The following is a 25117-nucleotide window of genomic DNA, read 5'->3' on the forward strand; positions in this document are numbered from 1 at the left end:
TCATTAAAGATACAAATTCAAGCGCTAAGCTAGCTCCGACTAAAATAACACAACTCCTTATAAAGTTGTAAACAATCAATTTATTACCCGCTGTAAATATACTGCTTAAATACTTTTTTTCCAGGAACATAATCTCAACACATCAAACATTATGGTCAATCTTTTTATCCTTCTAATTTGAAAGTGAATCTCGATTTATTACTTTATTTTTATAATTTTAATCATTTCTCATTTTACCCTAACATCTTGAAAGCGGCAAATGAATTAAATCACCATTGGAATACTAATGAGGGTTTACTAAATACATCCCAAGCAATCTGCATCCTAATATAACAATATATCTTAAAAAATTCAGATTTCAACAAATTTAATTTATAAAATATCGTTAGACTGTTCTCATTTTCTGATTTGATACATACATATATCTGAAATTTTTAAGAACCAACATTATGATTTTCAGCATGAACGTTGTGTTTTGAATTCTTTAGTATTTAGCTGATTGATTTGCATAATTAAATCAAAACACCACAATTTTTGTATCGAGAGTTTCATCCCTTAACGTTCATATTGTTCACACATTGTCTGAATCAAAATTTAATTCGTGTATGTACATACATACACACATATTGTATGTAAATAGATACTACATTATTTATTATTTGTATTCAATTCAGTACGTTTAACGCACAATGTATGAACAAGTGATGAAACCGTCACAGCAGTTTTTTTGTTTTGTTTGTTCATTGTTGTTGTTTTTTTAGATGCCAAATCAGCCCCCAAATTCCGGTTTTCATCGAAACGATGAAAAAACCTCGGTGGCTTAGGCAACTTCTCGCGCTGTATATGTTCATTGTACGTCGTGCGTTTTATCTTTTGGTTTCACCGTTTTTATAAGTTTTATATTCGTTGCTTATCGCATGGCTTTATACATCTCACTATATATACGGTATATGGAAACTAACACTTTTATATTTAAGTAAAATATTTGTTTCATAACATACTTATACACATTTTTACACAATTTGCATACAACACACAGTAATGGGAGTAATAATACTTAGTTTTAATGTCGCATGGTTTAAAAGACTGTTCATTTTGGATAAACACTTAAATTGATTTTGAACACTGCATGTAAAAGTAAATAACAATTTAATTATTTTTTATATGTTTGTTTGTTTAATAATTTGATTGGATCAGCATCAATTCGATTAAAATAAATTTATAGTATAGGTATATTTTTATTGAATATGGAATTATATTTTTGATCAGTAGCGATTTACCATAAAAACTGATTAAAGTTTTATGATTTTGCAGTGTCCAATGCTAATTCAGAGGAAACTAAACCATAGACCAGCACTTTTTTATTTATTTAAATTTAGTTTACACATGCACATTAATTTATAGTATTTATTAATTCACCAAAAACTACACTGAGTGACCAAAAAGGGGACAGGAATCCTGTACAGTCTGAACACTCTATGTATGTGGTTGTTTTCTTGTTTGTCTTTCTATTAATACTTATATTTTGTACACTTTTCTTTTCACTTAGTTTGTGTTATATATGTATGTACATGTATATACATATGTATATTAGTTGGTATTATATATATATATATATATATATATATATATATATATATATATATATATATATATATATATATATATATATATATATATTTATATATATATATATTAGTAAAATTTGATGCAATAAGTACTTACACTATATATGTATATTTTAATTAATGTATACACATAGCAAGCACTTTTAACACTGTAAATTTGTAACAAATCCACACATATTTGTTTATGATTATTTTATTAATTAATTTATATGTTCAGGTGGCACAGATGAAAGGGATTCTCCCCGGTCCACCGGCAAAAGTTCTGGCTCCAACTCTCGAACGGGACTATCAGTGCTGATATTCAGTGTTGTTCTCTATGTCTCATCGAAAATCGTCATCTGAAGAATCACAAAATAGTGAGCCCTTGACTTTTCATGCTGTGATCTTTAAGACAATTCGTAACTATGCATAAGTTGTCGTGATAGTGTGATAGGCAGTGACAGGCTTAAGTCTTCCGTGACGCTAAAATAATGTTCTGTTTTCAATAGACCTTTTTATATACATACATATAAGTAGCCAATAAATACGTGAAAATATTATTATTATATTTAACAAATTAATATGTAACGAAAAAATATATTTTATTTATTTTATTCTTTTTGAAAGCAACGTTTGTAAAGATAGTTCCTTATATTATATTTATATATATATATATTTGTATATATACATATATACTTTTTTTTAATGAAAAGTGCCTCTGAATTTGTATGAGCAATAACAAGCAGCACTAATCTAAGTCCGTCCCTGTCGAAAAATCAAATGTGCCTAAGTGGTAACGAAGTCAGCTGGAAGTTTCGTATGGATCGGGAACAATATGAAATTAGTTTTCAGAAATTCTGGGACGGTGATCTCATTCAGAACTTTCAGCATATGGCTCGTTTCCACAAATAGTGTTAAGAATAATAATGATGAGACTATCTAGTTAAATTTAAAATGTGACATATTGATTGTATACAAATGTGTATCCCTTTTTAATATTAATTTTTTATGCGAATATTTATATAACCTTTTTCTTTAAAAAAAATTTTTTTTTTGTTACATCTTTTCTCAGATAGCCCTGTTGTCCTATAATGCAAAATTTTAATAGCATGAGTAAACATTATTATACCTTTATATGCATATGTTTATGTATACTGTTCTGACCTTATTACATGTACAATAATAGTATTTATACATTTCCAATTGCTTATTTCATTATATGTATGTTGATATATGTATAATGATATTTTGAGGGCATAGCTGAGTTAATGATACATTTTATTCTATACTGCGTATGTGAAAAATGAGTAAAAATTAATATTTATATCTTAATATTGTAATGAATTGTGTGTATGACTGATTGACGTGTTTTACTATACTTTATATTATAAGGTAGTTTTGAGAATGTGCGTGTGACATAAGCGAATTTTTTTAAAGCAATTTTGTATATTGTACAGACATTGACAAAGTTATTTTTATAAAAATAAAATTTTACAGAATTATTATCATTTTTTATTTTATTATATTTTTCAATGTACCTATACATCTGTATGTATGAAAATACACAACTCAATTTACAATTCAACACATTTAGAAATGTATACATTTTAATTATTTCGTCCAGGTACACACAAGAACATTTGGACATGGAAGGAATTTGACGTGTTTGGAAAACTCATCCCATTTTCCGCACACCACCTAGCGGCGCACCCATGCACTACAAAACTGACGTTTGGACGGAAAAAATATTCGCCCACGTCGTTATCCGGGCTTTAGTTATTATAATTGAAAAAGCCCTCGTGTCCATCGGAAATGTCTCTCCTGAGTATTGTAAATAAATTCATACTTACCGAAAAGAAAGATTTCGACCAAATATGAAACAAAACAAAAAAGGACTAGAAATTAAATTTACAAATATTTCATTTATACGGGAAAACATGGAAGGAATACTTCTGGTAGATATTTATTTTTTATACTGCATATTATACATAAATCATAGCTTAATAATAAGAATAATTATTTTTATTTACTCAAAAAAATATTACATTACATAACAATGACGCCAAAACAACTTTCAAAAATAAATTTTAAACGAGAAGAAAAGCTCTGAATTGAAGGAGAGATGGTATACTTAGAATTTTAATTTGCAAATAATCGTACAATTCGAACGACCTAAAAATCTAAAACAAATGAAATTATTATTTCAAATATATAATTATACAAATTATAGATTAGATTCGACTTCTCAATGAAATCGATTCTGCTGAGCCTGAATGCGATATTTTCCACCTTAGTGAGCGTAGATTATCGGATATTATTTTAACATATTTGTCTGGTAGTCCGCGCTCATAATTATTTTCATAATTAAATGTGATCTTTAAGTGGAATTTTGATCTTCTCTCTGTTTTTTTTTATATAACAGTGATATGCGGTTGTTCTTATGCGATATTCATGAACAACCGTCTCGTTCTCCAAAGAAAGGGTCTCTTAGACTGCATTCGTTGGGAGGGGGTGGCCTCATGTTGAGGGCTTTAAGAGTCAAATTCCTTGACCTTTAAAGGTTTGTTCATACCTATCCAGTACGACTCATATCTTGCAGTTGTCATGCAAGTGCGAATAGTATTCTTTGGTACATTATATGTATATGGACGCGCATGAATGCGTAAATGCGCATGCGCCAATGGAGTATGAATACGTCCATATAATGTACAAAAAAATACTATCCGCACTTGCATGACACCTGCAGGATACGGGTCGTGCTGGATATTTATTTTATTTACTTATTTATTAATTTAAATAGGCATACATACAGAATAAAATATAAAAAGAAAGTTGTATAGTGTGACAAAAAATAATTATAAACATAAATAAAAATAGAATATTCCATTTACAATGAGCACCACATGGTGATATAAAAAAGTAAAATTAAAAAACATCAAGATTTAAAAAAAAAGAAACAGATAAAGTAAAAAAGAAAAGGAAAGACAATGAAGGTGAAGAAGCAAATCAACCACATATTATTTTCTTCACCTTTGTCCTAAAAATACTAAAAGAGTCACTAAAGAGGTCAGGACAATCATCTAAGCAAGCGGTTTCCAAACTGGGAGGCGCGCCTCCCTGGGGAGGCGCGGACTATTGCCAGGGGAGGCGCCAAAACTTTTTAATAAAAAAATAATTTTCATACCATAATATCTACAAATAAATAAAACTTCATATCGTAGCTTAACAGTAAAATTCAATGCATGAATATTTATTTTTGTTTTTCTTTCATTTTTATATACACATTTTAGCAACCTTTCTCGAAGAAAACCAACATGAAGAGACATGAACTTGCCTATTTGGTTGAAATTTTTGGAAAATTGAGCGGTTTAAATAAAGCAATGCAGGAATCACAAATACATCCACTTGTTCAAAAAGACAAAGTAAAAGCTTTCATTAAAAAGTTGAAGTTATGGAAATCAAATTTACAAAAGAATGAGTTGGATATGTTTTCACTTTCCAAAGATTTCTAGGCCACAGTCAATATTGAAGCAAGTAAAAATCTTTTTATTGACCACTTGGATGGTTTAGTGCTGCATTTTTCCAATTATTTCAAAGACCTTGATTTCTCAAAATTTTTGTGGATACAGAATCCATTTAACTACAATGAAGAAGACGAATTCGAGCTGACAACCATCGAAAAAGAAAAATTGATAGAATTATCATGCGATAGCTCACTAAAACAAAAGTTTCAAAATTAAACCATTATTAAAATTTGGATGAATCTAAGTGGATAGTATGAATCTTTGTATTGCAAAGCAATGCAAGTGCTTCTACCGTTTGTAACGTCTTATTTATTCGAAACGGGCTTTTCGGCACTAGCTGCAATGAAAACCAAATATCGAGCCAGGTTAATAGTCGAAAAAGAGTTACGAGTGGCACTCTCCATATTGCCCCCCAAGATTTGATAAACTTTGTGCCAATAAACAACAACATCCTTCGCACTAAATTTTGATGTGTTAGACGTAGTTTTATTAGTAATTTAATATAAAAGTAAATATAGATGTTCGTATAAATTTATGTTATAGCAAAACCTTTTTATTATTCTGTCTATTGTAGTGTTCAGTATTTTTTTTTAAATAAAGGTATTTAAAACGTGTCTTTATTATTATAACTATTAAAAAATAAAAGGTAGGGAGGCGCGGAAAAAAAAAATTTTTTTAGGGAGGCGTAGTAGCATAAAGTTTGGAAACCGCTGATCTAAGCTATCGTAAATACGGCATATTCGAATGATTGCACTATTGAAAGAAGTGTTGCTTTGACAAATTGGTGGATAAAAAAGATTTGTGCATCTGGTGAATCGGGCATTAACGTTAAAGTTAATCTCACTCAAAACTTAAAACATAGATAGGTATGAACAGACCTTAAAGCGGGCTTACTACACGTTACGGTCGGCGTCAACATGGGTCGCCTCATGATTAGACACCGGATAGTCACAGTGCTATCCATTGTTCCATTGTTGTAAATCCTTTGTAAAAAAGGTTCGGCAAACCTTTAACAATGCATTTACAACCTTTGAACAATACGCGGCACCTTCTGGGTCCGGTGACTACTCATGATTAGGGTTGCCAGATGATAATTTGATAAAGGAAGGCAGATGGGTCTAAAAGGGAGGATTTTCTGTAAAAAAAGGAGGACATTCAGAAATTAAACAAATTTTTTATATTATTTTAATCATATTTAGCTGAGCTGCCAATTTTGGAAAGACATTCTTGGTTTTTTAACAAATGATTATAAAAATCTTCACATGTCATGTTTTTGAAGTTGTATTGAGTAAGAATTAAAGATTTAACTGACTGCACACTTAGTCTATTCCTCTCTTTGCTCCACTGACTATTAATTAGTGAAAAAACTCTTTCCACATTTGCATTATGTGCGCTTATACAAAAATAAAACTCGCAGATCTTGAGCAGTTCTGAGAAACATTAAATGTTTTTAACACTTTTGAAGTAGATTGTCCACTGCTCGTGCAACTTCAATACATAATATGCTTCATCTTCATCCGATTTCGATTTAAGAAATGAAATCAAGTTACAAAATTGATCGTGTAGCTTAACATCATACATATGAAATCATTCAGCTCATATTGCCGGGGAAAGTGCAAGGGAAAAGAAGCGTTGGTAGAAGACGCATCTCATGGATGGGCAATCTCCGTGGATGGTACCAATGTGACTCCACAACACTTTTCAGGGCAACCATGGATAGAGAGAAGATATATGTCATGATATCCAACCTCCTACGAGGAGAGGAATAAAAAAGAAGAAGAAGAAGCTTAACATCGTCAATCTCGACACCTCTGATGCTCAAGAACTCAATGCACGAAACTAAATCATCATAAATAAGTCCCGCCCGAAAGGAGGACTTACAGTAGGTAAGGGAGGACGGGAGGACAAAACATGGAAAAGGAGGACATGTCCTCCTTTTGGATACCATCTGGCAACCCTACTCATGATAAACCTCTCCGGAATTCCGGAGCGTCTTTAGCCCCCTTTCTTCTTCTTCTTTATTATTCCTCTCCTCGTAGGAGGTTGGATATCATGCCATATATCTTCTCTCTATCCATGGTTGCCCTGAAAAGTGTTGTGGAGTCACATTGGTACCATCCACGGAGATTGCCCATCCATGAGATGCGTCCTCTCCAACGCTTCTTTTCCCTTGTATTTTCCCCTACAATATGAGCTGCATGATTTCATATTTCGGATCTCTCATCACATGACCCAGGTATTCGAGTTTTCTGCGCTTCACGACGCTTACACCCGAGGGCTGTACACCCGAAACCTTAATTTTGTTACCGTTCCTTTCTTCGATATATATATTGAGTGAATGCGACAGTTGCGCTTCGACCAGATAAAACGTATTTTAAATTGACAAAATCGAGGTTTCGTATTCTCCTATTTTCTCCTCCAAAACTGGACCAATTTTAAAAAAGTTTCATTATCGGTATGAGAAAGATACTTTCTGTGCATCTATCGGCGTTTTTTTTTTTAAATCGACCGTTAAATAAGCACGTTGGACTCGTTTCGTGGGTGTAAAAAAGAGGCGATTTTATAGATGTTTGGCGGCTCCTAGCTCCTATAAAAAATAATTCATCAAAAAAATAAAACGATAGATGCACCCCAATGATGGATAACCATAGCATATTAAAAAATAGTTTCTCTAGTGCCATAATTGAGGAAGGGAGAAGTATAATACGTTTGTATGGACAAGGCGCTGCTGTCCAGCCCTCTTAATAACTCTCGTTTTCTTTTCATTCGTGTCAATACTTCTTCATTTCGGACTCTGTCCACCCAGGGGATCCTCAACATTCTCCTGAAACACCACATTTTGCTAAATGCTGCCAGCTTTTTCTCTGTTCATGGTTCGCCAGGATTCGACCCCATAAAGAAGTACTGATAGAACGTAGCAGTGTAGAATTCTCATCCTTAGGTCAAGATTGAAAGAAATCTCTATTTCAGAGGAGATCACGCATCTTGAAGAAAGCCCCCTTTAGCTAGCTAAATAAATAAAATATATATTTCGAATAAAATAAAATTTTAAACGAAATATAAAAAGAGAGATTGGATATTTGGAGGGTGTATGTATATATTTTTGTCGTGGATGTAAATTTTCCAGCCGGAAAAGCTGGAAAAGAGCTGGTTTGTTTTGGTGAGTGAGTTTGGTTCGAGGGAGGAGGCGAAGAGAAGAGGTACGGAGGTAGGCGGAGCGGTAGCTGGCCGGCGTTGGAGCGCGTTGGGGCGGGCAGGGAGTCGGTGGTAGAGCGGCGGGGTCGCGGCGGCGAGAGGGCGTGTGGGTGTGGAGGGGTGTGGAGGGGTGAGGAGGAGGCGCGCGGGGCGGTGCGCGTGCGCGTGGGGCGGAGGTGGAGGTGGAGGCGGTGGCGGTGGCGGTGGCGGCATTACGTAACGTGTGGTCGGCGGGTCGGGCGGGCGATGGTCGTGGCGCGGTGTGGCGGGCGCCGCGCGCGCCGCGGGTGACGGCGGCGGGCGGCAGCATGCGCGCGGCCCGCCATGCGCGCCCCGCCGCTGCTGCTGCTGCCGGTGCCGGTGGCGCGGGTGCGAGTGCGGGGGCGGGGGTCGCGGGGCCGAGCGGAGCGGACCCGGACCCGGGAAACCACCCCGACACGGACGCGGACTCGTGCTCACACCGGGCCTCGGGTGCAGCTGCAGCCACAGCCACGGCTTCTACTGGCGACGACGATGGCGATGGCGATGGCGCTGGCGCTGGCGAGCCCCCTGGTGGGCTTGGTGGGCCTGGCTGGCGCCGACCCGCCCCCCGACGACCCGCTCGCTCTCATCAACCCGTGGCTGAGCGCGTGCGACCTCAAGCCCCAGTCGGCCGGGGGTGCGGGTCTCGGCACGGCGGCCGGCCTCGACCAGGAGCGCGAGCTCGAGCACGAACGCGAGCACGCGGTGCGCGAGTGGTGCAAGCCGGGGGGCGGGGAGGCCCTGCGGCGCGCCCGCCTGCCGCACTGCCGCGAGCGCGCGTTGTTGCTCGCCCTGGACGCGGGGGCTCGCCGGGACGCGCTCGGCGGCGGCTCCCGCTGTGTCCTGGCTCTACGCCCCCTGCTCGAGGTCGACGCCGTCGCCGCCAAGTCCACCAACGATCTCGACCACATCCTCACCAGATACGACTGCGGGCAGACCTTCTCCGTCATACACTCCTGCCAAGATTGCCAGGTACGACTCGTTTCCCCGCCCCCCCCCCCACCGTTGTCCCCTTAAAAAAATCAACCGCCAAAATACGCTCCGTTCCGAAAACCGATACGCGAAAAACTACCATTTTCCTCGTACAAATCGATCAAATTCCGCTATCCTACACATTTCCATAGCGTAATTTTACTCTATACATGCGTGGGAAACACTCACCCCGCTCGTAAACATCCGCGATGAGACACGTTCGACGAAAAACCCCGAATTTTCTTTCGCCTAATGTTATTTTATCGCAAACATTGATGTGAAAAACACAACATTTTCTTTGATTTTCAAACTAAACACAACCCATGATATTATTTCAAAATCGAATAAAACCACGACGATGATAATAATGACCTGGTGACTTACAGTTTGTTAGTAGTATTGCGAAATAAACGTAAAAAACCTGTAAATAACCGTCATATTCGAAACATTAGAAACTAACCATTTGAAAATAGTGTTTTCCATGTATAAAAACATCGGTTTTTGGAATACATTGGAGTCTCATATCATAATTGCACTTGAATTCGAATTATTTTACTGTTTACCATTTAAGAATATTTGATGGCTTCATATTTTCAACCTGTATGTAACATCTCGACGGTTGGATGGATTGACTTATTATGGAGCCATGCTCAATTTTATGGTCGAACAAACTATATTAGCCGTGAAAAACTATTGCATTATGTCAATCTACATTTGTCGTGTGTCCAAAATTTGTATGTATGTAGATTTCAGATCGGATTTAATGTATGTAATATAATGGAATCGCCCGTTGAACGTTGAAAGCTATGACAATTTGTATGTAGAATGCAGGTTAAGAAAACCTGCCAGGTACACCAACCCACGTCTATGTTGAGTGTAGGCTAAGAAACTTTAAGGGTTAGGGTTTTTAATAAAGGATTTTTATGGTTTCGGTCATTGGCGTATATGTACGTCGGAGTGTTTATGTGTGTGTATATACATATATGTATGTATGTCTGTTGGGGTCACTAAAAATGGCCACCGCTTGAGCAACATGGCTCCTAAAGAATAACGAACAGTGAATTGTTTATTTGCTTTATTATATTTGTTGATTTTCAATTGTTTTGTTTTTTTTGTTTACTTTAAAAAATTTGATAGCAATCTTTTTTGTCACGAAAATGTGATGAGGAAATTGTGAGTTTTTCCGTGTAATTAATTGAAATATTTGCAAATTATTAATTATAGAATATAGCATGAAGCTGTATAATAAAAATAATAATTTAAATGTTGAAGTTTTTCGAGCGTTTTTTCGGGAAAAACATTTTTTCTAAAGGCATTTTGAGATTGTATTCCAACAAAATACTTTCTTAATGTATAAATGTTTCATGTTGCTCATTCAGGTGCATATGAATATGTTTTATTTTCTTTAAAATTTCCATATTATTTGAAAAACAAAAAAAGATTTTTTTTACTTATAAAGATAATTTTCATTATACATATTTGAATAAAAACATTTGCTTGTGAAATAAGTGTAAATATTCCAATTGGATTCCATGAAAATTTTCCGACTTCACTTCGTTTCACACGACTGAACTAAGCTTCATAATGTTATATGTATTTATAAATGATATTAAATCGTAAATTAGTATAAATTGCATCTTAATACAGCTAATATAAATATATTTCACCATGATAAATTGACATTTCCCATTGAATGTATGATTTTTTATAGGATAATTGTATAAGTATGATGTGACTTAAATTTCACCATTCTTAAACTAGTTAAAATATTATAAAAGCGATCATGTATGAATGTACATATTATATATTTAATATAACCATGATTTCAATCAAAAATCAAATACAATATAGATATATGTAGTAATAATTATGTAGTAATAATTAAAGCTTGGTAATTTTCTTACCATTTATGTATATAACTTTTAAGTATTTATCATTTCTTACTTACATGTGTCTATGTGCATATATGTACTATACTGAATCTTTTTGTTCATAGAGTGAAATAAAATAAACAATTTTCTTTCTTTCTCACACTATCTTTCCATTATATGTGGACCTATGCTCAAACATGACATTTCATCCCACACGTCCCACACAAATCGCGATCGATCAAGCACACATAACCTACGCGAAATATTTCTTCAGATGTATATCTTAAGCACCGTATAATGTATGCGGCATATCGAATCGGAAAAACCATAACCGACCGTAATACTATCGGGAAATTCGTATATATATATATATGTATTTATGTACGTATGTATGTACATACATATATACAAAGCACACACCCACACCGATATCTGAACGTAGCTTTCAGACGTGTTGAATTGAATTCGTAGCATAGAAATTATCATTTAATGGTTTTATAACGATTTTGGCAATATTCCGCCTAAATCTGTGTTTCCTCAACGCTTACTTTACTATCAGGCATCGGCGCACACACCCCCCTCTATACGGCGCATACTCGAACTAAAATAAGCCGATTTTCCACGTGTTGAAAATTGAACCTTATTAACCTTATACATTAGGTAAATATTTATTAGATCGTTTTGTAATGTATGGTGTGAATATTGCCGGAATTCTCTGATAATGTTCAGTATTTAATAATCTAATATATAATTTCGAAAGAGACTCTGTATATAATTATTGTTGGTTCGTAGAAAAACAAATGAATATTCAAATAAATTTAAATAAAATAAAACTATTCAAATAAATTTAATAAAACGTTTACTATTAGATTGGCCCTGTTTAAGCGGTTTATATTACTAATATCGAGCTAAGCCGGGTAAAAACACTAGTATACATACCTATATAATACGAAAAGTATTTTGATTTCTACATATTTTTATTTGAAACTTTGTAATCGAAAAAAATTTCAACTATTCGTCATGTATTGAAATTCTCGGTTATAATAATTTACTTTTGATTTTTTTTACATTCTGGAAGGAATAAATATTATGAGTGAGAAATGAAGTCCAAATCAGTTGCTATAGAAATTCGAAAAAAACGTATCAACTTCTGCCATGCCTGTTCCAATCCAGGACAGTTACTAAAATAATGTACTACCGGCTGGCTGACCATATTATATTTTATATGTCGATGTTGTGAGAATAAAGTGCACTATATACAATGTCGGTTGCGCCACACATGGTTACAGATATGTACGTGTGTTTAAATGATATGAATGGGTCTCGCATGATGTGAAATCCTGGGTAATGGTTTGGCGTGTTGCCACTGGTCGCGTGCTATATGGGGTTGAACAGCCACCGCGAGGATTTTCTCGCTGTTTTTTTTTTTCAGTATTAGTTTGTTATTTTTTCTACTTTTCGTTTTGACCATCTCGATCCTCTGCAACAGTGTTATTATAACCCACAATGGCCCGATCGATTGGCTGCCACCACCCCAACAATGTGTCCCCTGAAGCGCATTTCAGTCCGACCTCGTTCCAGCGAGACGCTCCTTTTCTATTTACCCGCGGAAAATTGATGCGGAAAATTTCCCTAGCAAAACGTATGGCTTCGACATATAATTTCGAAAAAAAAATAAAGAACGATTTTCCTTCACGGTTTCGAACACGTTAGACAAATGCAATTTGAACGATGTAACCCTTTTCGTGTTGGGGAAGTTATGTAAAGTAAGCTCGATGCGCCACCTAGTGATTCTAAACACAAAACTTTTTTTTCGACTGTTAAAGTGGTCAATTCCTCGTGTTTGATTTATACAGTACTGGTGGTTTTACCCGGTTTCGCTCAGTGCTTGTAATATAAGTCATAGGTTTGTATTAACCTATGAAAATGTTTCTATAACGACGATATCGATATCGTTGAATTTATTTCGATTCAAATAAATTTAATAAAAATGTTTCCATGTTTAAGCTGTTTATATTACAAATACCGAGCGAAGCCTGGTAAACCCACTAGTAATCTATAAATGTAGATATGTATGTAGATATGTATGTATATATGTATGTATTTATGTAAATACAAGTTCAATACCATAGGTGTCACACAGGGCAATATATTTTCATATATGAATCGAACTATGTACATATATACTGGCAAACAATGGCTTAGCCATTGGGCTAGTGAATAATCTATTTCAAACAGATTTTAAATTCACTACAAATTTTCCATTTAGTACTGAAAAACCGAGGATATTTATTCTAGTTTTAATTTTTCCGTTACGCGTCAAACCTCTAATCTTTTAAGTTATGTATATACTGTCACGTTCCAATGAAAGATTAAATAATTTTTCTTTTTTTTTACTATTTGGTTAATTAACCAAGATTTCTTTATTATTATTATTAAAACGTTACATTTATCTTATTGGTAGAATTTAATTATGGAACGGAGAATTTAAATGAGATACGTAGAACTGTTTCACTTTAACTTTGCTTCACTATTTAACTTTTTTTTGCTGCTAATGTGTTGACTGCTACTCTCGGAGTCTCGATGGTGTCGACTACCACTCTCGGAGTCTCGATGGCGATGACTAACTTAAATTTGAGTTTATGTACTTTTCTTTAAAACAATGAAGTGTTGAAGACACGTGTCGTACAATGTTGGCTAGTCAGTGTTTAAGGTGTGCTCTAAATCAATGGTGTTACTTGCTAAATTAGGTGTACCACAAATCAATGATGCTAATTATTAAATTAGGTGTGCGAAAAAAAAATCAGGTGCCTTATCCCTACTGGTTAGTCGACTACATTGATAAGCATGGCACATAACAATACATATGTAGGTGTTTTTCGATCGTAATAGATAATTAAAATTCTTAAAAAAATCTCATAGAAATAAAATCGTCTCACCATATAATCTATTGATATCATATAATGCCCACCGAGAAAATAAATCACTGCTGTGGAAAATAATGAAAAAGATTCGGCAGCAATTCCCAATGGCCTTCTGGTGATGTCCCAGTTGGTTTCTATCGTCTCGGGCGCCAGGGCCGGATCAAGTTGAAGGGAGTGGGGGGGGGGGCACATGTTGCCGACAAGTATGTTCCTCGGCTCATAAATAATACGAATGTCAGGGGCCGGCTGCCGTATTTCATCAAATAATTAATGACCGACGACGGCTCATTCGGGTTTTTAGGGTCAACCTGCCACTTGCCGTCCGATAATTGTGCGACCCGTTCGCGATTTTTAACCTTTACACCGTTTATTATATCTAAAAGATTCATATATAGGTATGCAAGTATGCACAGTAAATATGCTACCCTACGTATGTATGTATGTATGCACACTGTGATATGTGATATTCTCCCATAGTTAATTTTAGTAGAAACTCTTCCCCGTTAGTATCATGTGTATTGCAATACATTTACGTCATGTTATTCTTTAAAGTTTGATAATAAAATATTATTGTTTTTAAGACTTTACGAACTTTTTATTCAATCAAGACCATCAAAATATTTTCAATTTAACTGAGAGGGCGGCAGATTGTATATTATCGTGTATACATAATATGCATATGTTTACATGTGTAATTCAATAGCTTTGGGCATCTTTGGTTGACAAATGGTTGGTAATCACTTGATGGAATGAGGAATGAATGTTTGTCGTCTACTAAATATAAGACCTGATATAAACACGAAGATACTGCGAAAAACTTAGTTCAGTTTAAGATAAAACAGTGGTGAGTTCTTTCGTTTTTACAATGTTTTCAAAATAACTTATTCCCTTTTAGGAGAAATTTTTGGCCATTAAATTTTAGTCATGTGAAAATTTGTTATACAATACATATTTGGGTACGAAATCATTTATTGCTTAAATTAGAACATTTAGATAAAAAAAATTGAAAAAGAAAACTAATTCTTATGAACTGGTGAAATAAACGGATATCACGGAAAAAATATTTATTTTTGACTGCTAAAATTCGCTGGATAATTAATTATAAGTATTTTAAGACAATGAAAAATCACAATAAATAGGAAAAACATTTGAATATTGGTTAAAATACTTACTTTGAACACAGAAATACTAAATTTTGAATTAAAGACCGTAAAAGCCAAAAAGTATATAGATTTTTTTTTTACGCTTTTTTTCATAAACAAGAGGGAACTAACAAAAATCGGTCATATTTGAATTCAGTGGTTCAGCTGTTGATTAATCTCCGGTCCGGTAACCCAAAAACATGATTTTTGTTGCTCAGTGTTGTTAATGGAAAGTGTTTTACTACTCAAAGATGCTCATCATTTTGTGTTTTTAAAATATTTATCACAAAAATCAAAGAATTACTTTAGTTCGTCGCTAAAATAATAGCAATCTTTTTCATCTCAGATTGATCACCAAGTCATACATCATGTATTATCAATATGTACATACATATGTGTGTGTGTGTGTGTGTGTGTGTGGCTTTAGCTTATTGGTTCTGATTGGGATCTACTCTGGCGTGTGATGATGGGTCAATATTTGAGCACTGGCAAGTTCAATATGTGACCCGTGAATCACCTGAACCGTAAAACCAACCCCGGGCCGAGAAACGGGGTTTTTGCAACCCCCGCGGCTAATCTTTAATAAATCATTGGGAGGATAGCACTCCCCTCCTCACACCCCCCCCCCCCCTCCGGCCGACCAAGGTCGCCTCTGCCCACAGAATACTAACTAAAACTCGAGCAATCTTAATGGGCCTCAGATGAAAAAAGTTTCATCCGGGGCTGGGCAAAACCCAACTATGTATTTTCTCACCTCATATTGTCTGGCCTCGTATGCCCACGTATGTATGTATATGTATGTATGTGATGTAGAGAATCTCGATTCTATATTTTGTCAGAAATAAGCCGGTGTAAGTTGGGTGGGTCTTCTCGGTAGGTCTCAATCACTCGATGGTACAATAAGTGAAGTAGATAGCCATTTTTTTATGTATAAAAGTACGTAAAGCTAAATATAATACTTACGCTGTCAAATGAACTTTTATTTAATGTATCTTTTATCGTATGTACTTGTTCCATTAGTGGATTGACCTATGGTAATCAGACACTTCAAGCAATGTAATCACTTTACCTGACTATACACATTACTTCTAATGTGTCAAAGATTGAAATGAAAATGATCAGGTTACAAAACTAGTAGTATATATTTTATTTTATTTCATAGAACATGAACACTTGCCTTTACAGATCGCTTCAAAGCGACGAGTGCACTTATACAGATACATTACAATACAAGTATACATAATACATTACAAGTATACATAAGCATTTTATACAATGCGAATTCATACAAACGTCCACAGTAACATATGTATATGGAGAGATTTTGCAGCATTTTATAATCAAATTGGCGAGCCTCAAGACGTTGAATAATTTGATATTAGCATTAGAGATAGGAAAGGAGATGCAATTTTTTACAGGAATCGTTTCAATGAAAATTGGTAAACTCTGATAAGAAACGATCGACCTGAAGTTACAAACCAAGGTCTGGCCAGCAGCGAGACTCTAGTGGGACTCGAACCTGTGATCACTCTGCTCGAAAGCATATTATGCTAACCACTAGTCCTAGTCCACGCCGCTGGTTATATTATATAATAGATAAACTCGAATGGTTGAAAAAATGGTGTAAATAGAAGGCTTAATTGAGATAAGTAGACGCAATAGGACAAATGTGTGTAGATGGAGGAGTGTTGCTCAAAACAAAGACGAATGAAAGTGTGCTCGAAAGACTTTCATTCAATAGTGGATGATGAATGACTATGTATGTATGTTTGTGGAAGATGTTGAATATTTTTAGAATTCCAAAATATACACACTTGCTATTAAGTTATTAAGTTAACAGTCTCTGTAAGAACATCAATCAGGCTCAAATCGCGACTACAGTCCATGTCGCTTCCAAACATTAAGAAAACGGCGTTTTTGAGCGCAGCAATGCTAGTGAATATATTCTTACATCAATTGTTCATTAGCTGAATCCTATATGCATGTTGAATATATATATATATATATATATATATATATATATATATATATATATATATATATATATATATATATATATATATATATATATATATATATATATATATATATATATATTTATAAATGTAGGATCGGGATGTGGGGGATTTAATTTTTTATTTTTATGATAGGTAAACCTCATTTTGATATTACAAACATTACAAGTACAATTATATGTATACAATATTGTAATGTAGAGATTGGGTAATTGTTACTCGCGGTTGGCTGGTTTACCATCACTTACCACGCATTCGCGCCAAAAAGGCCTCGACGTATGAACAAGCTGTATACAAGCCAATGAGGTATCGTGGTCCATCGACCAATGATCTCTCTGTATTGAGAGTACACGCTGTATATAAATACTCGCCGGATCTGTTCCGTGATTCATTCAGAGCTGGCTCGTCAACAGATCGAGAACAATAAACTATGTACCTCTACTACCAGTACTCGCGGCGTCTTTCACTGCGATCTCGGAAACCCCTTTACATGCCCACACTAAAATATCATAGAGACATCTATGGACAAATTTTTGCGAGAAATACGTACAGTTTGTAGGTGGGTAGCACATTTATAATCATCAATTCTAGATGATAGAAACTCAAATTTGCGAGAATCGGGGATAGGTTACTCATTTGGTGGAATCATTTCTGCAATAAAATCAGATAAATTGACAAACTCTCATAGAAAACGATTATCCAATGTGTGGCCAGCAATACCAGGCCAGAGAATTAACCCAAAACCCTTGAGTTGAAAGCATTATGTATATGCTAATTACTGCGCTATGTTGCTGGTTAACGCGGATTAGATCAAACGGCGCTTATTATATGTATGTCTTTACGTAAGGCCTGCCAAAGGGAAAATTCCCTATACACAGTTACATGGCTCCCAAACACTCAGACCATAAACGCTATCGATAGTCAGATACTCGTCGTAATAAAAAAAATATGTCCTTCATATATGTGATTCTTTTTTATAACGTGAAGGTATATTTACGAATGTTTTGCAAAAAAAAGTTCAGTGTATATGTATGTATGTAATATGATTAGATAGATAAAATTTCCTTTGATTCGTCCTGTTGTACATATGTATGTACATTCCAGCTGGAGAAGTCGTACACTCTCGGCGGAAGTGTCTGCACACTTGAGTTACGCTCATGTATTGGACAAATGAACTCGCAGACGTGTTCGACCGAGTGGTCTATTTTGAAAAACGATATCCGCAAACGGAAGTCGTTCGTAGGAAATGCGGAAAAATTGCGAAAAATTTGGCATGGACGTCCGACTATAATATTTAGGGGAAATTTCCTTTTTCTGCGGAGCGTAACGACGCGCTTTATCGACGATGAAATTCTAGCGGTTGCGTTCGATTTTTCGTTATTTCTGACGGCTTTTTTTTAGTTTTTCTTTTTAGTTTTCGCGGACCCAAAAGTGAACTAACTCGTAACTTTGGTCGTCCGTTCAGAATTCGCCACGGTCCGGTCCGTGTATCTAAAAATACCTGAACCTCAGAATCCTACAAGTATACATACATATGTACGTGCATGCGTCCAGGACAAAAATAGTAGCAATATTGGATCGAACCCTCGATCAAAGCGTACATATATAATGATATTACTGAATATAAAATCGTATAGAATTTTGACTTGATTTGAATATTAATGATTTTTTTTAACATCGAAATAACATAAAAATAATATGAAAAAGTCGTCTTATAAAAATGATTATACTTAACTATAGTCGAGAGTATATACGAGAACCGAGTATGCTGTCGCATTTTTACAATGTGTTATAACATTTTTTTTTAATTATTTCTTTTTTACTATATAATATTATAACAATGTTATTCAATGCAAAATTAGAATGAATTTAATATAAATTAGAATAAATGGAATATGTTGCAAACTATTCAAATTTTAGTGCAAATTGTTTAGTGGAAATTGTCCAGATCTTAGTGCTAATTTTCTAATATTATTGCAAATTGTATGGGGAATATATAATTGCACTTAGGTTTAAATGGTATACACTTGGTACATGAGACTTATATTCGAACAGTTTAAACTAACTTTTGGACAATTTACATTAAGTTTCAGAAAATTTCCACTAAACATTTTGCATTGAGATTTGGACAATTTGCACTAAGATTATAAAATTAGAATGAATTTAATTTAAATTAGAATAAATGGACTATGTTGCAAACTATTACAATTTTAGTGAAAATTGTCCAGATCTTAGTGCAAATTTTCTAATATTAGTGCAAATTTGTCCAAATCTCAGTGCAAATTGTCCAAAAATTAGTTCAAACTGTTCGAATATAACTTATGTACCAAGTGTAAACTATTTAAACCTGAGTGAAATTATATTTATGTATATTCACAATTTTTGTAAAATTGTAAAACAAACAGTACAATTTTTTACCAAAGTGTATATGGTTTAACTTAAGTGCAATTAAGTTAAACCATATACATAATACTTTTATCGTCTAAAATATAATTTTCTATTAATATAAAATATATACGTTTTCCACAAATAAATTAATAATATCAACAACTTTTATATGTTAAAATTTTATTAATGTAATGTAAATATTTCAAAACACGAACTCAAAACTCAAAAAAAAAAAAAAGTCAAATTCTACCGACTTTTATTTCTTGACCAAAATTCAATGAGAAACTGAATCGAAATATAATTGACCATCGCGGGTCGAGTGGGGGTGAATGCGATAGCTTATACATTTTACGTAAGGTTCGACTATTCACATTCCTCCCCTCTAAAATGAAAGCTAAAATTTCAAAAATTTATTGGGGATGAATATGACACAAGAAGCCATATAAATGATGTCACATATTTAATGATGTCTGGTATTTTCGGAATTATACAAATCGGTTTTGCGCTCGCACACACATGGGAAAAAGTCTATGCATACGTTTATAACTTGGTTATTTATTCATCGATTTCGTTCATTTTTATTCACCGCATGTAATTATATACGTTGCAATTTTTACAAAATCGTCCATTGTAATATCAACGGGCAGAGCAGCAATCAATATATATGTATATAAAAAGACTTTTTTAATATAAAAATTGTAAAATTTATTTTTTATTGAAACACTTCGATATATTGGCCGATTCTCGAGACATAAAAAAGACTGATTGCGACAGCATCGCTCCAGGGGGGGTCGGGTTGTGGGAGTTGGGAGAGGAGAGGGGGGAGGGGGGGAGGAGTGGTCCGTTGGCGGGTCGACTCGTCCCTTATCGAAGTACAAGATTGCGACAGCGGTAAGGGTTGTTTGTAAATCAGTTTTCCAATAAGGCGGTTTATTGGTTGCGTTTTATTTCCGAGCAAACATTTACAAAGTGTCACTTATTAACTCGGGCTGCGCAACTTACCTGTCACACCGCACACCACACCACGGTAAAACGTTACGATCCACTCACGGTCGTTTCAAACTTGTAATTTCTTCCCATGTGTCTATCTAGTCTTCTATCTATCGTTTGTGTACATATTTAGAAGGGGGGGGGGGGCTGTTAGTCATCGAAAAAACCTTTCCTGTCTCTCGTTTATTTGAATTTTTAGCATCTCGAATTTGCTGATATTATAAATATGCTACCCACTCTGTCAAATTTATTTATTTCTCGGAACATAAGTATTATCGAATTTGTCTATAGATGTCTGTATATTACTGTATACACAATTATTTATAGATATTTTAAATATTTTTACAATACTTTTGTGCATACGATGTTTGATCATAGATCTAAAAATAAAAATGGATGTATTTCTGTAGACATATATAAATATATAAAACCCGTTAGAGTTTTTAAAATACGCCCTCGTGAAGTGGAAGTACTTTCTTTAACAATTTCGATGAAATTACTTTAGAAACAATTTATTTGAATCGAAAAAAAAAATCGACTCGTCATAGAAATTTTTTCTTTTTTACGAAGTTCCCAACCAATTCCCAACCAACAATACTTGCATACAAAGTCTCATTCGAAATTATTTTTTGTTATTTAAGCACTTAAATAAATGGAAAATTTTCAAAATAAATGGTAAGAATGCAATTTTAAGCTCGCTTATATTTCAGAAAGCTGTAAAAAGTAATAAATACCTACATATATGTATATCGTACTTATTTGCAGTGTTCCAGAAATAATATATTGCATTTTGCACTTTTTGGTCAAATAAAATTGAAATAGTCGGCTGCTGCGGCGATCAACATGATATTTTAATCATAATTAAGTTTTTTATTGTTCATTTATAATATCACTGGTGATTTTAGCCGGCTTCGCTCGGTATTTGTAATATAAACAATATAAACAACATGGCAAAACAATCTAATAGTAAACATTCATTTGCTTTTTTTATTAAATTTATTTGAATCGAAAAAAAATAATATTCAACGATATCGATATCGTCGATTTGTTTTCGATGCTCCCACCCAAACCTTTAAACTTTACATACAAAGTCCCTTTGGAAATTATATATTAGATGTTCACAATAAATGAAGGATTATTCTAAAAGCTACCGATCCAGTTATAATTATGTTTTTTATTTCTTATTTTTATTTTTATTATTATCTTATTTTAATATTAGTGTATACAAAATAATACGAAAATTAACTCAAAGACCTATGTATTTTCAATGAAATAATGTAATGTATTTTTAATGTGTTACTGAGAAATTTGGAAAAAAATTGCTTTCATCGATCGAAATGTCGTTCACTTTTATTACAAAATTGTGTTTTACTTTATTTAAGTGTATTACGTCAATGTGAAAGTAGAAACGATTTTATTTTATTTTTATTTGGCTATATCATTTTATACGAACAAAATCATGCCATTTTTTTAATGAATATTGTATACATACATACATACATATATACAAATTTATATGTAAATTAGGGTATATAATCCATTAGCAATACGTTTGATCCTAAATACATATAGGATCCGGATGTGAAGGATTCCAAGTGAAACGCGCAGATTAAGTCAGAACTATTTATTGTACACGCTCTTCGGGCTTGTCCTCCAACAAGTGACCATAACAACACGCATCCGGTCTTTCCCAGGCATACCACACACACTCTATCTCGGCTCGTTTAAAAATCAATTCTACATTCGGTCATTCCTGACTGTCATTCGCCCTCGGATGACATTCTTCGTCTTTTATATTTTTACAGCATTTCATCTCACATTCTTTTACATTTCATCTTCTACTCTATACAATGTATCATCTTACATTCTTTTAAAACATTTCCTCTATCATCCTCAACAATGTTTCATCTCACATTCTTTTACATTTCATTTTCCACTCTATACAATGTATCATCTTACATTCTTTTAAAACATTTCCTCTATCATCCTCAACAATGTTTAATCTTCCATTCCATAAAATCATCTTATATTCTTCTAAACATGCTTTCAATTGTCACAATTACAATTTAAATCACAATTACAATCATCATCACAACTACATTTCAATACACTTATACATCAATCATTTTACAATTTACATAACAATTACAATTATAACAAATTAATCGTTACACATTTCACTACAAATCAATTTTTCATTTCAACATAATTCAATCTTCAATAAAGTTACACATCACAATTAAAGTTACACATAAATCATCACAATTACAATTTAAAATTATGTCAAGCAATACAAAACATTAAAATCAATACCTTTACAATGACAAGTTAAATCTTTACATCGGAAACAATCACATTTTATAACATTACTAGAATTAGCAATAAAACATTAAAATCAATACCTTTACAATGACAGGTTAAATCTTTACACCGGAAACAATCACATTTTAAAACATTACTAGAATTAGCAATAAAACATTAAAATCAATACCTTTACTATGACAGGTTAAATCTTTACATCGGAAACAATCACATTTCAAAACATTACTAGAATTAGCAATAAAACATTAAAATCAATACCTTTACAATGACAGGTTAAATCTTTACATCGGAAACAATCACATTTTAAAACATTACTAGAATTACATTTCAATACAGTTATCTTATATTCTTCTAAGCATGTAACCAAATTAAAACATGATTCAATATACAAAGCACTTCCCAAAAATACTAGAATAAGCAATAAAACATTACACTTTTCAATCATCAAATTACAAGTAAGGCTTAACTAAAAACCCTCCAGGCATTTCACTTATTCTCTAATTCACAAACGCACACTTCACTTCCATCGGTGCAACTTAAATTCTATCCAATGCCCTCGGCGATTCTCTGTGACTGTCCGAGGAATCTGCCGTCACCCCACAGATATTCTGCTAGTAATTTACCATAAATGAAGTCAACACATATTGGTTCTAGCTCACTGATACATCCAGTAAGTCTTTTATCAATCCATGGTTCTATTTTCTTTTCCATTGAATTAACATCAATCCGACTACGACCGAGCTTGAAAGTGAATACAGTCTCTTTTGGTGTTGAAATTTTGACTGGGTCCCTTAATCCTTCTTGTGATTTAGCCATATCTTTCTCTTTGTCTTTATGTTTCTCCTTTTCTTTATTCTCATCTTCAGAATTCTTCAAATGACTATAATCCTTAGATCCTTTTCCAAATTGATCATCGGGTGGTTCATCTGTATTTGAAAACGGTATGTCTCCGTAGTCCCAAAGTCTTCCTCTTTGCAAACCATCACCGTCCATACTTCCATCAGCCAGGTTCACACCTCCATCAGCCATGTTCGCATCGTCCTCTTCATCATTGGAAACAATGAGTTCTCTTTGAGCAGACATCTCTCGTGAAGCCCGTTGCTGCAAAGGTCTTTTTCTGTGCAAACCATCACTGTTCACACTTACATCAGCCATGTTTACATCTCCATCAGCCATGTTCGCATCGTCCTCTTCATTATTGGAAACAATGAGTTCTCTTTGAGCAGACATCTCTCGTGAAGCCCGTTGCTGCAAAGGTCTTTTTCTGTGCAAACCATCACTGTTCACACTTACATCGGCCATGTTTACATCTCCATCAGCCATGTTCGCCTCGTCCTCTTGTGTTAGAATACTGACTGGTTCTCTTATTTCTTCTTGTATTGGAATACTGACTGGTTCTCTTATTTCTTCTTGTATTGTCAAGACAGTCTTTGTTTTGGTGCTGTTACATTGAGCTGATATGTGCCCAAACTCGTTACAATTGAAACAACGAGTTCCTCTCGTCTTAAACCTACAGTCGGCTGCTAAATGACCACGTCCACCACAATTGTAGCATCGTGAACTCAGTCTTTCTCGGTTTTCACGGTTTCTCACGGGCCCCGTCACCCTGGGTTCGTCGTCTGGTGTTTCACCGGCCCCACTTGAATCGGAGTCAATGGGCCCTGCTTGTGCAAGCATTTCTCGTTCTTCAAAGACGAGCTCTTCGTCATCCCACTGGAACTCTTCTATCAGTTTCTGCTTAAGGATAGTCCATGATATAATTATCCCTTCTGAATCCAGGAACATTCTCGCTGTTCCTACGCAATATATTCTCCCGTAGACCAGTTGCTCCAGGGGCGTCCAGTGGAAGAACTTCGCAAATTCTTCCATGTGCTCAATCCACCGGCTGATTGGCACACCGCCAATCCCCTTAAACCGTGGCGCGTAAGTCTCGAATTTGTCTCTGTCAAAATATGGCACTTCGTCTTCTTCTTCCTCTTCATCGTCGTCGTCATCATCTTCGTCTAAGTCCGCGAACCTCTGCATCTCCACGACAGTTAGCCGACGTAAAACTGACGCTGACATTGGCGCTATCGTCTTGGATATCATCATCGTCGTGTGGCGTGTTCGCTGACGTGACGTCACCGACGTCACGGGCTTCCGCATT

The 25117-nt window shown here is 34.7% G+C and overlaps 2 protein-coding genes across 4 annotated transcripts in view; one reads left to right on the top strand and one right to left on the bottom strand.

The window, feature by feature from the left end:
• Window positions 1–3368, top strand: part of Mmp1 (Matrix metalloproteinase 1) — a 29437-nt gene extending 26069 nt beyond the window's left edge. The window contains exons 12-13 of one of the 3 annotated variants that reach the window (XR_013261059.1): window positions 1315–1480; window positions 1846–2197. Coding sequence is in view for 2 of the 3 variants with exons in the window: in XM_077439078.1 (XP_077295204.1) it covers window positions 1846–1970 (125 nt within the window). In the remaining variant the exon portion in view is untranslated. Of the gene's footprint in view, window positions 1–1314; window positions 1481–1845; window positions 2198–3231 lie in introns of those variants that run through there. The other 2 variants (XM_077439078.1, XM_077439076.1) reach the window with 2 other exon arrangements.
• Window positions 3369–22450: 19082 nt separating this feature from the next.
• LOC143917218 (uncharacterized) lies at window positions 22451–24874 on the bottom strand. The gene is made up of 3 exons (XM_077438702.1): window positions 23141–24874; window positions 22609–23051; window positions 22451–22565 (listed from the first exon to the last, which is right to left on the bottom strand). The coding sequence occupies exon 1, from the start codon at window positions 24838–24840 to the stop codon at window positions 23515–23517; it is 1326 nt and encodes a 441-aa protein (XP_077294828.1). The 5' UTR covers window positions 24841–24874; the 3' UTR covers window positions 22451–22565; window positions 22609–23051; window positions 23141–23514.
• Window positions 24875–25117: the final 243 nt, after the last annotated feature.

Source organism: Arctopsyche grandis, chromosome 9 (genome assembly GCF_051622035.1).
Source record: "Arctopsyche grandis isolate Sample6627 chromosome 9, ASM5162203v2, whole genome shotgun sequence".
Lineage (NCBI taxonomy): Eukaryota > Metazoa > Arthropoda > Insecta > Trichoptera > Hydropsychidae > Arctopsyche > Arctopsyche grandis.

What these genes read in the sequence shown, in the direction of transcription:
- LOC143917218 (XM_077438702.1), bottom strand. Translation starts at nt 24,840, where the DNA reads ATGGAAGAATTTGCGAAGTTCTTCCACTGGACGCCCCTGGAGCAACTG.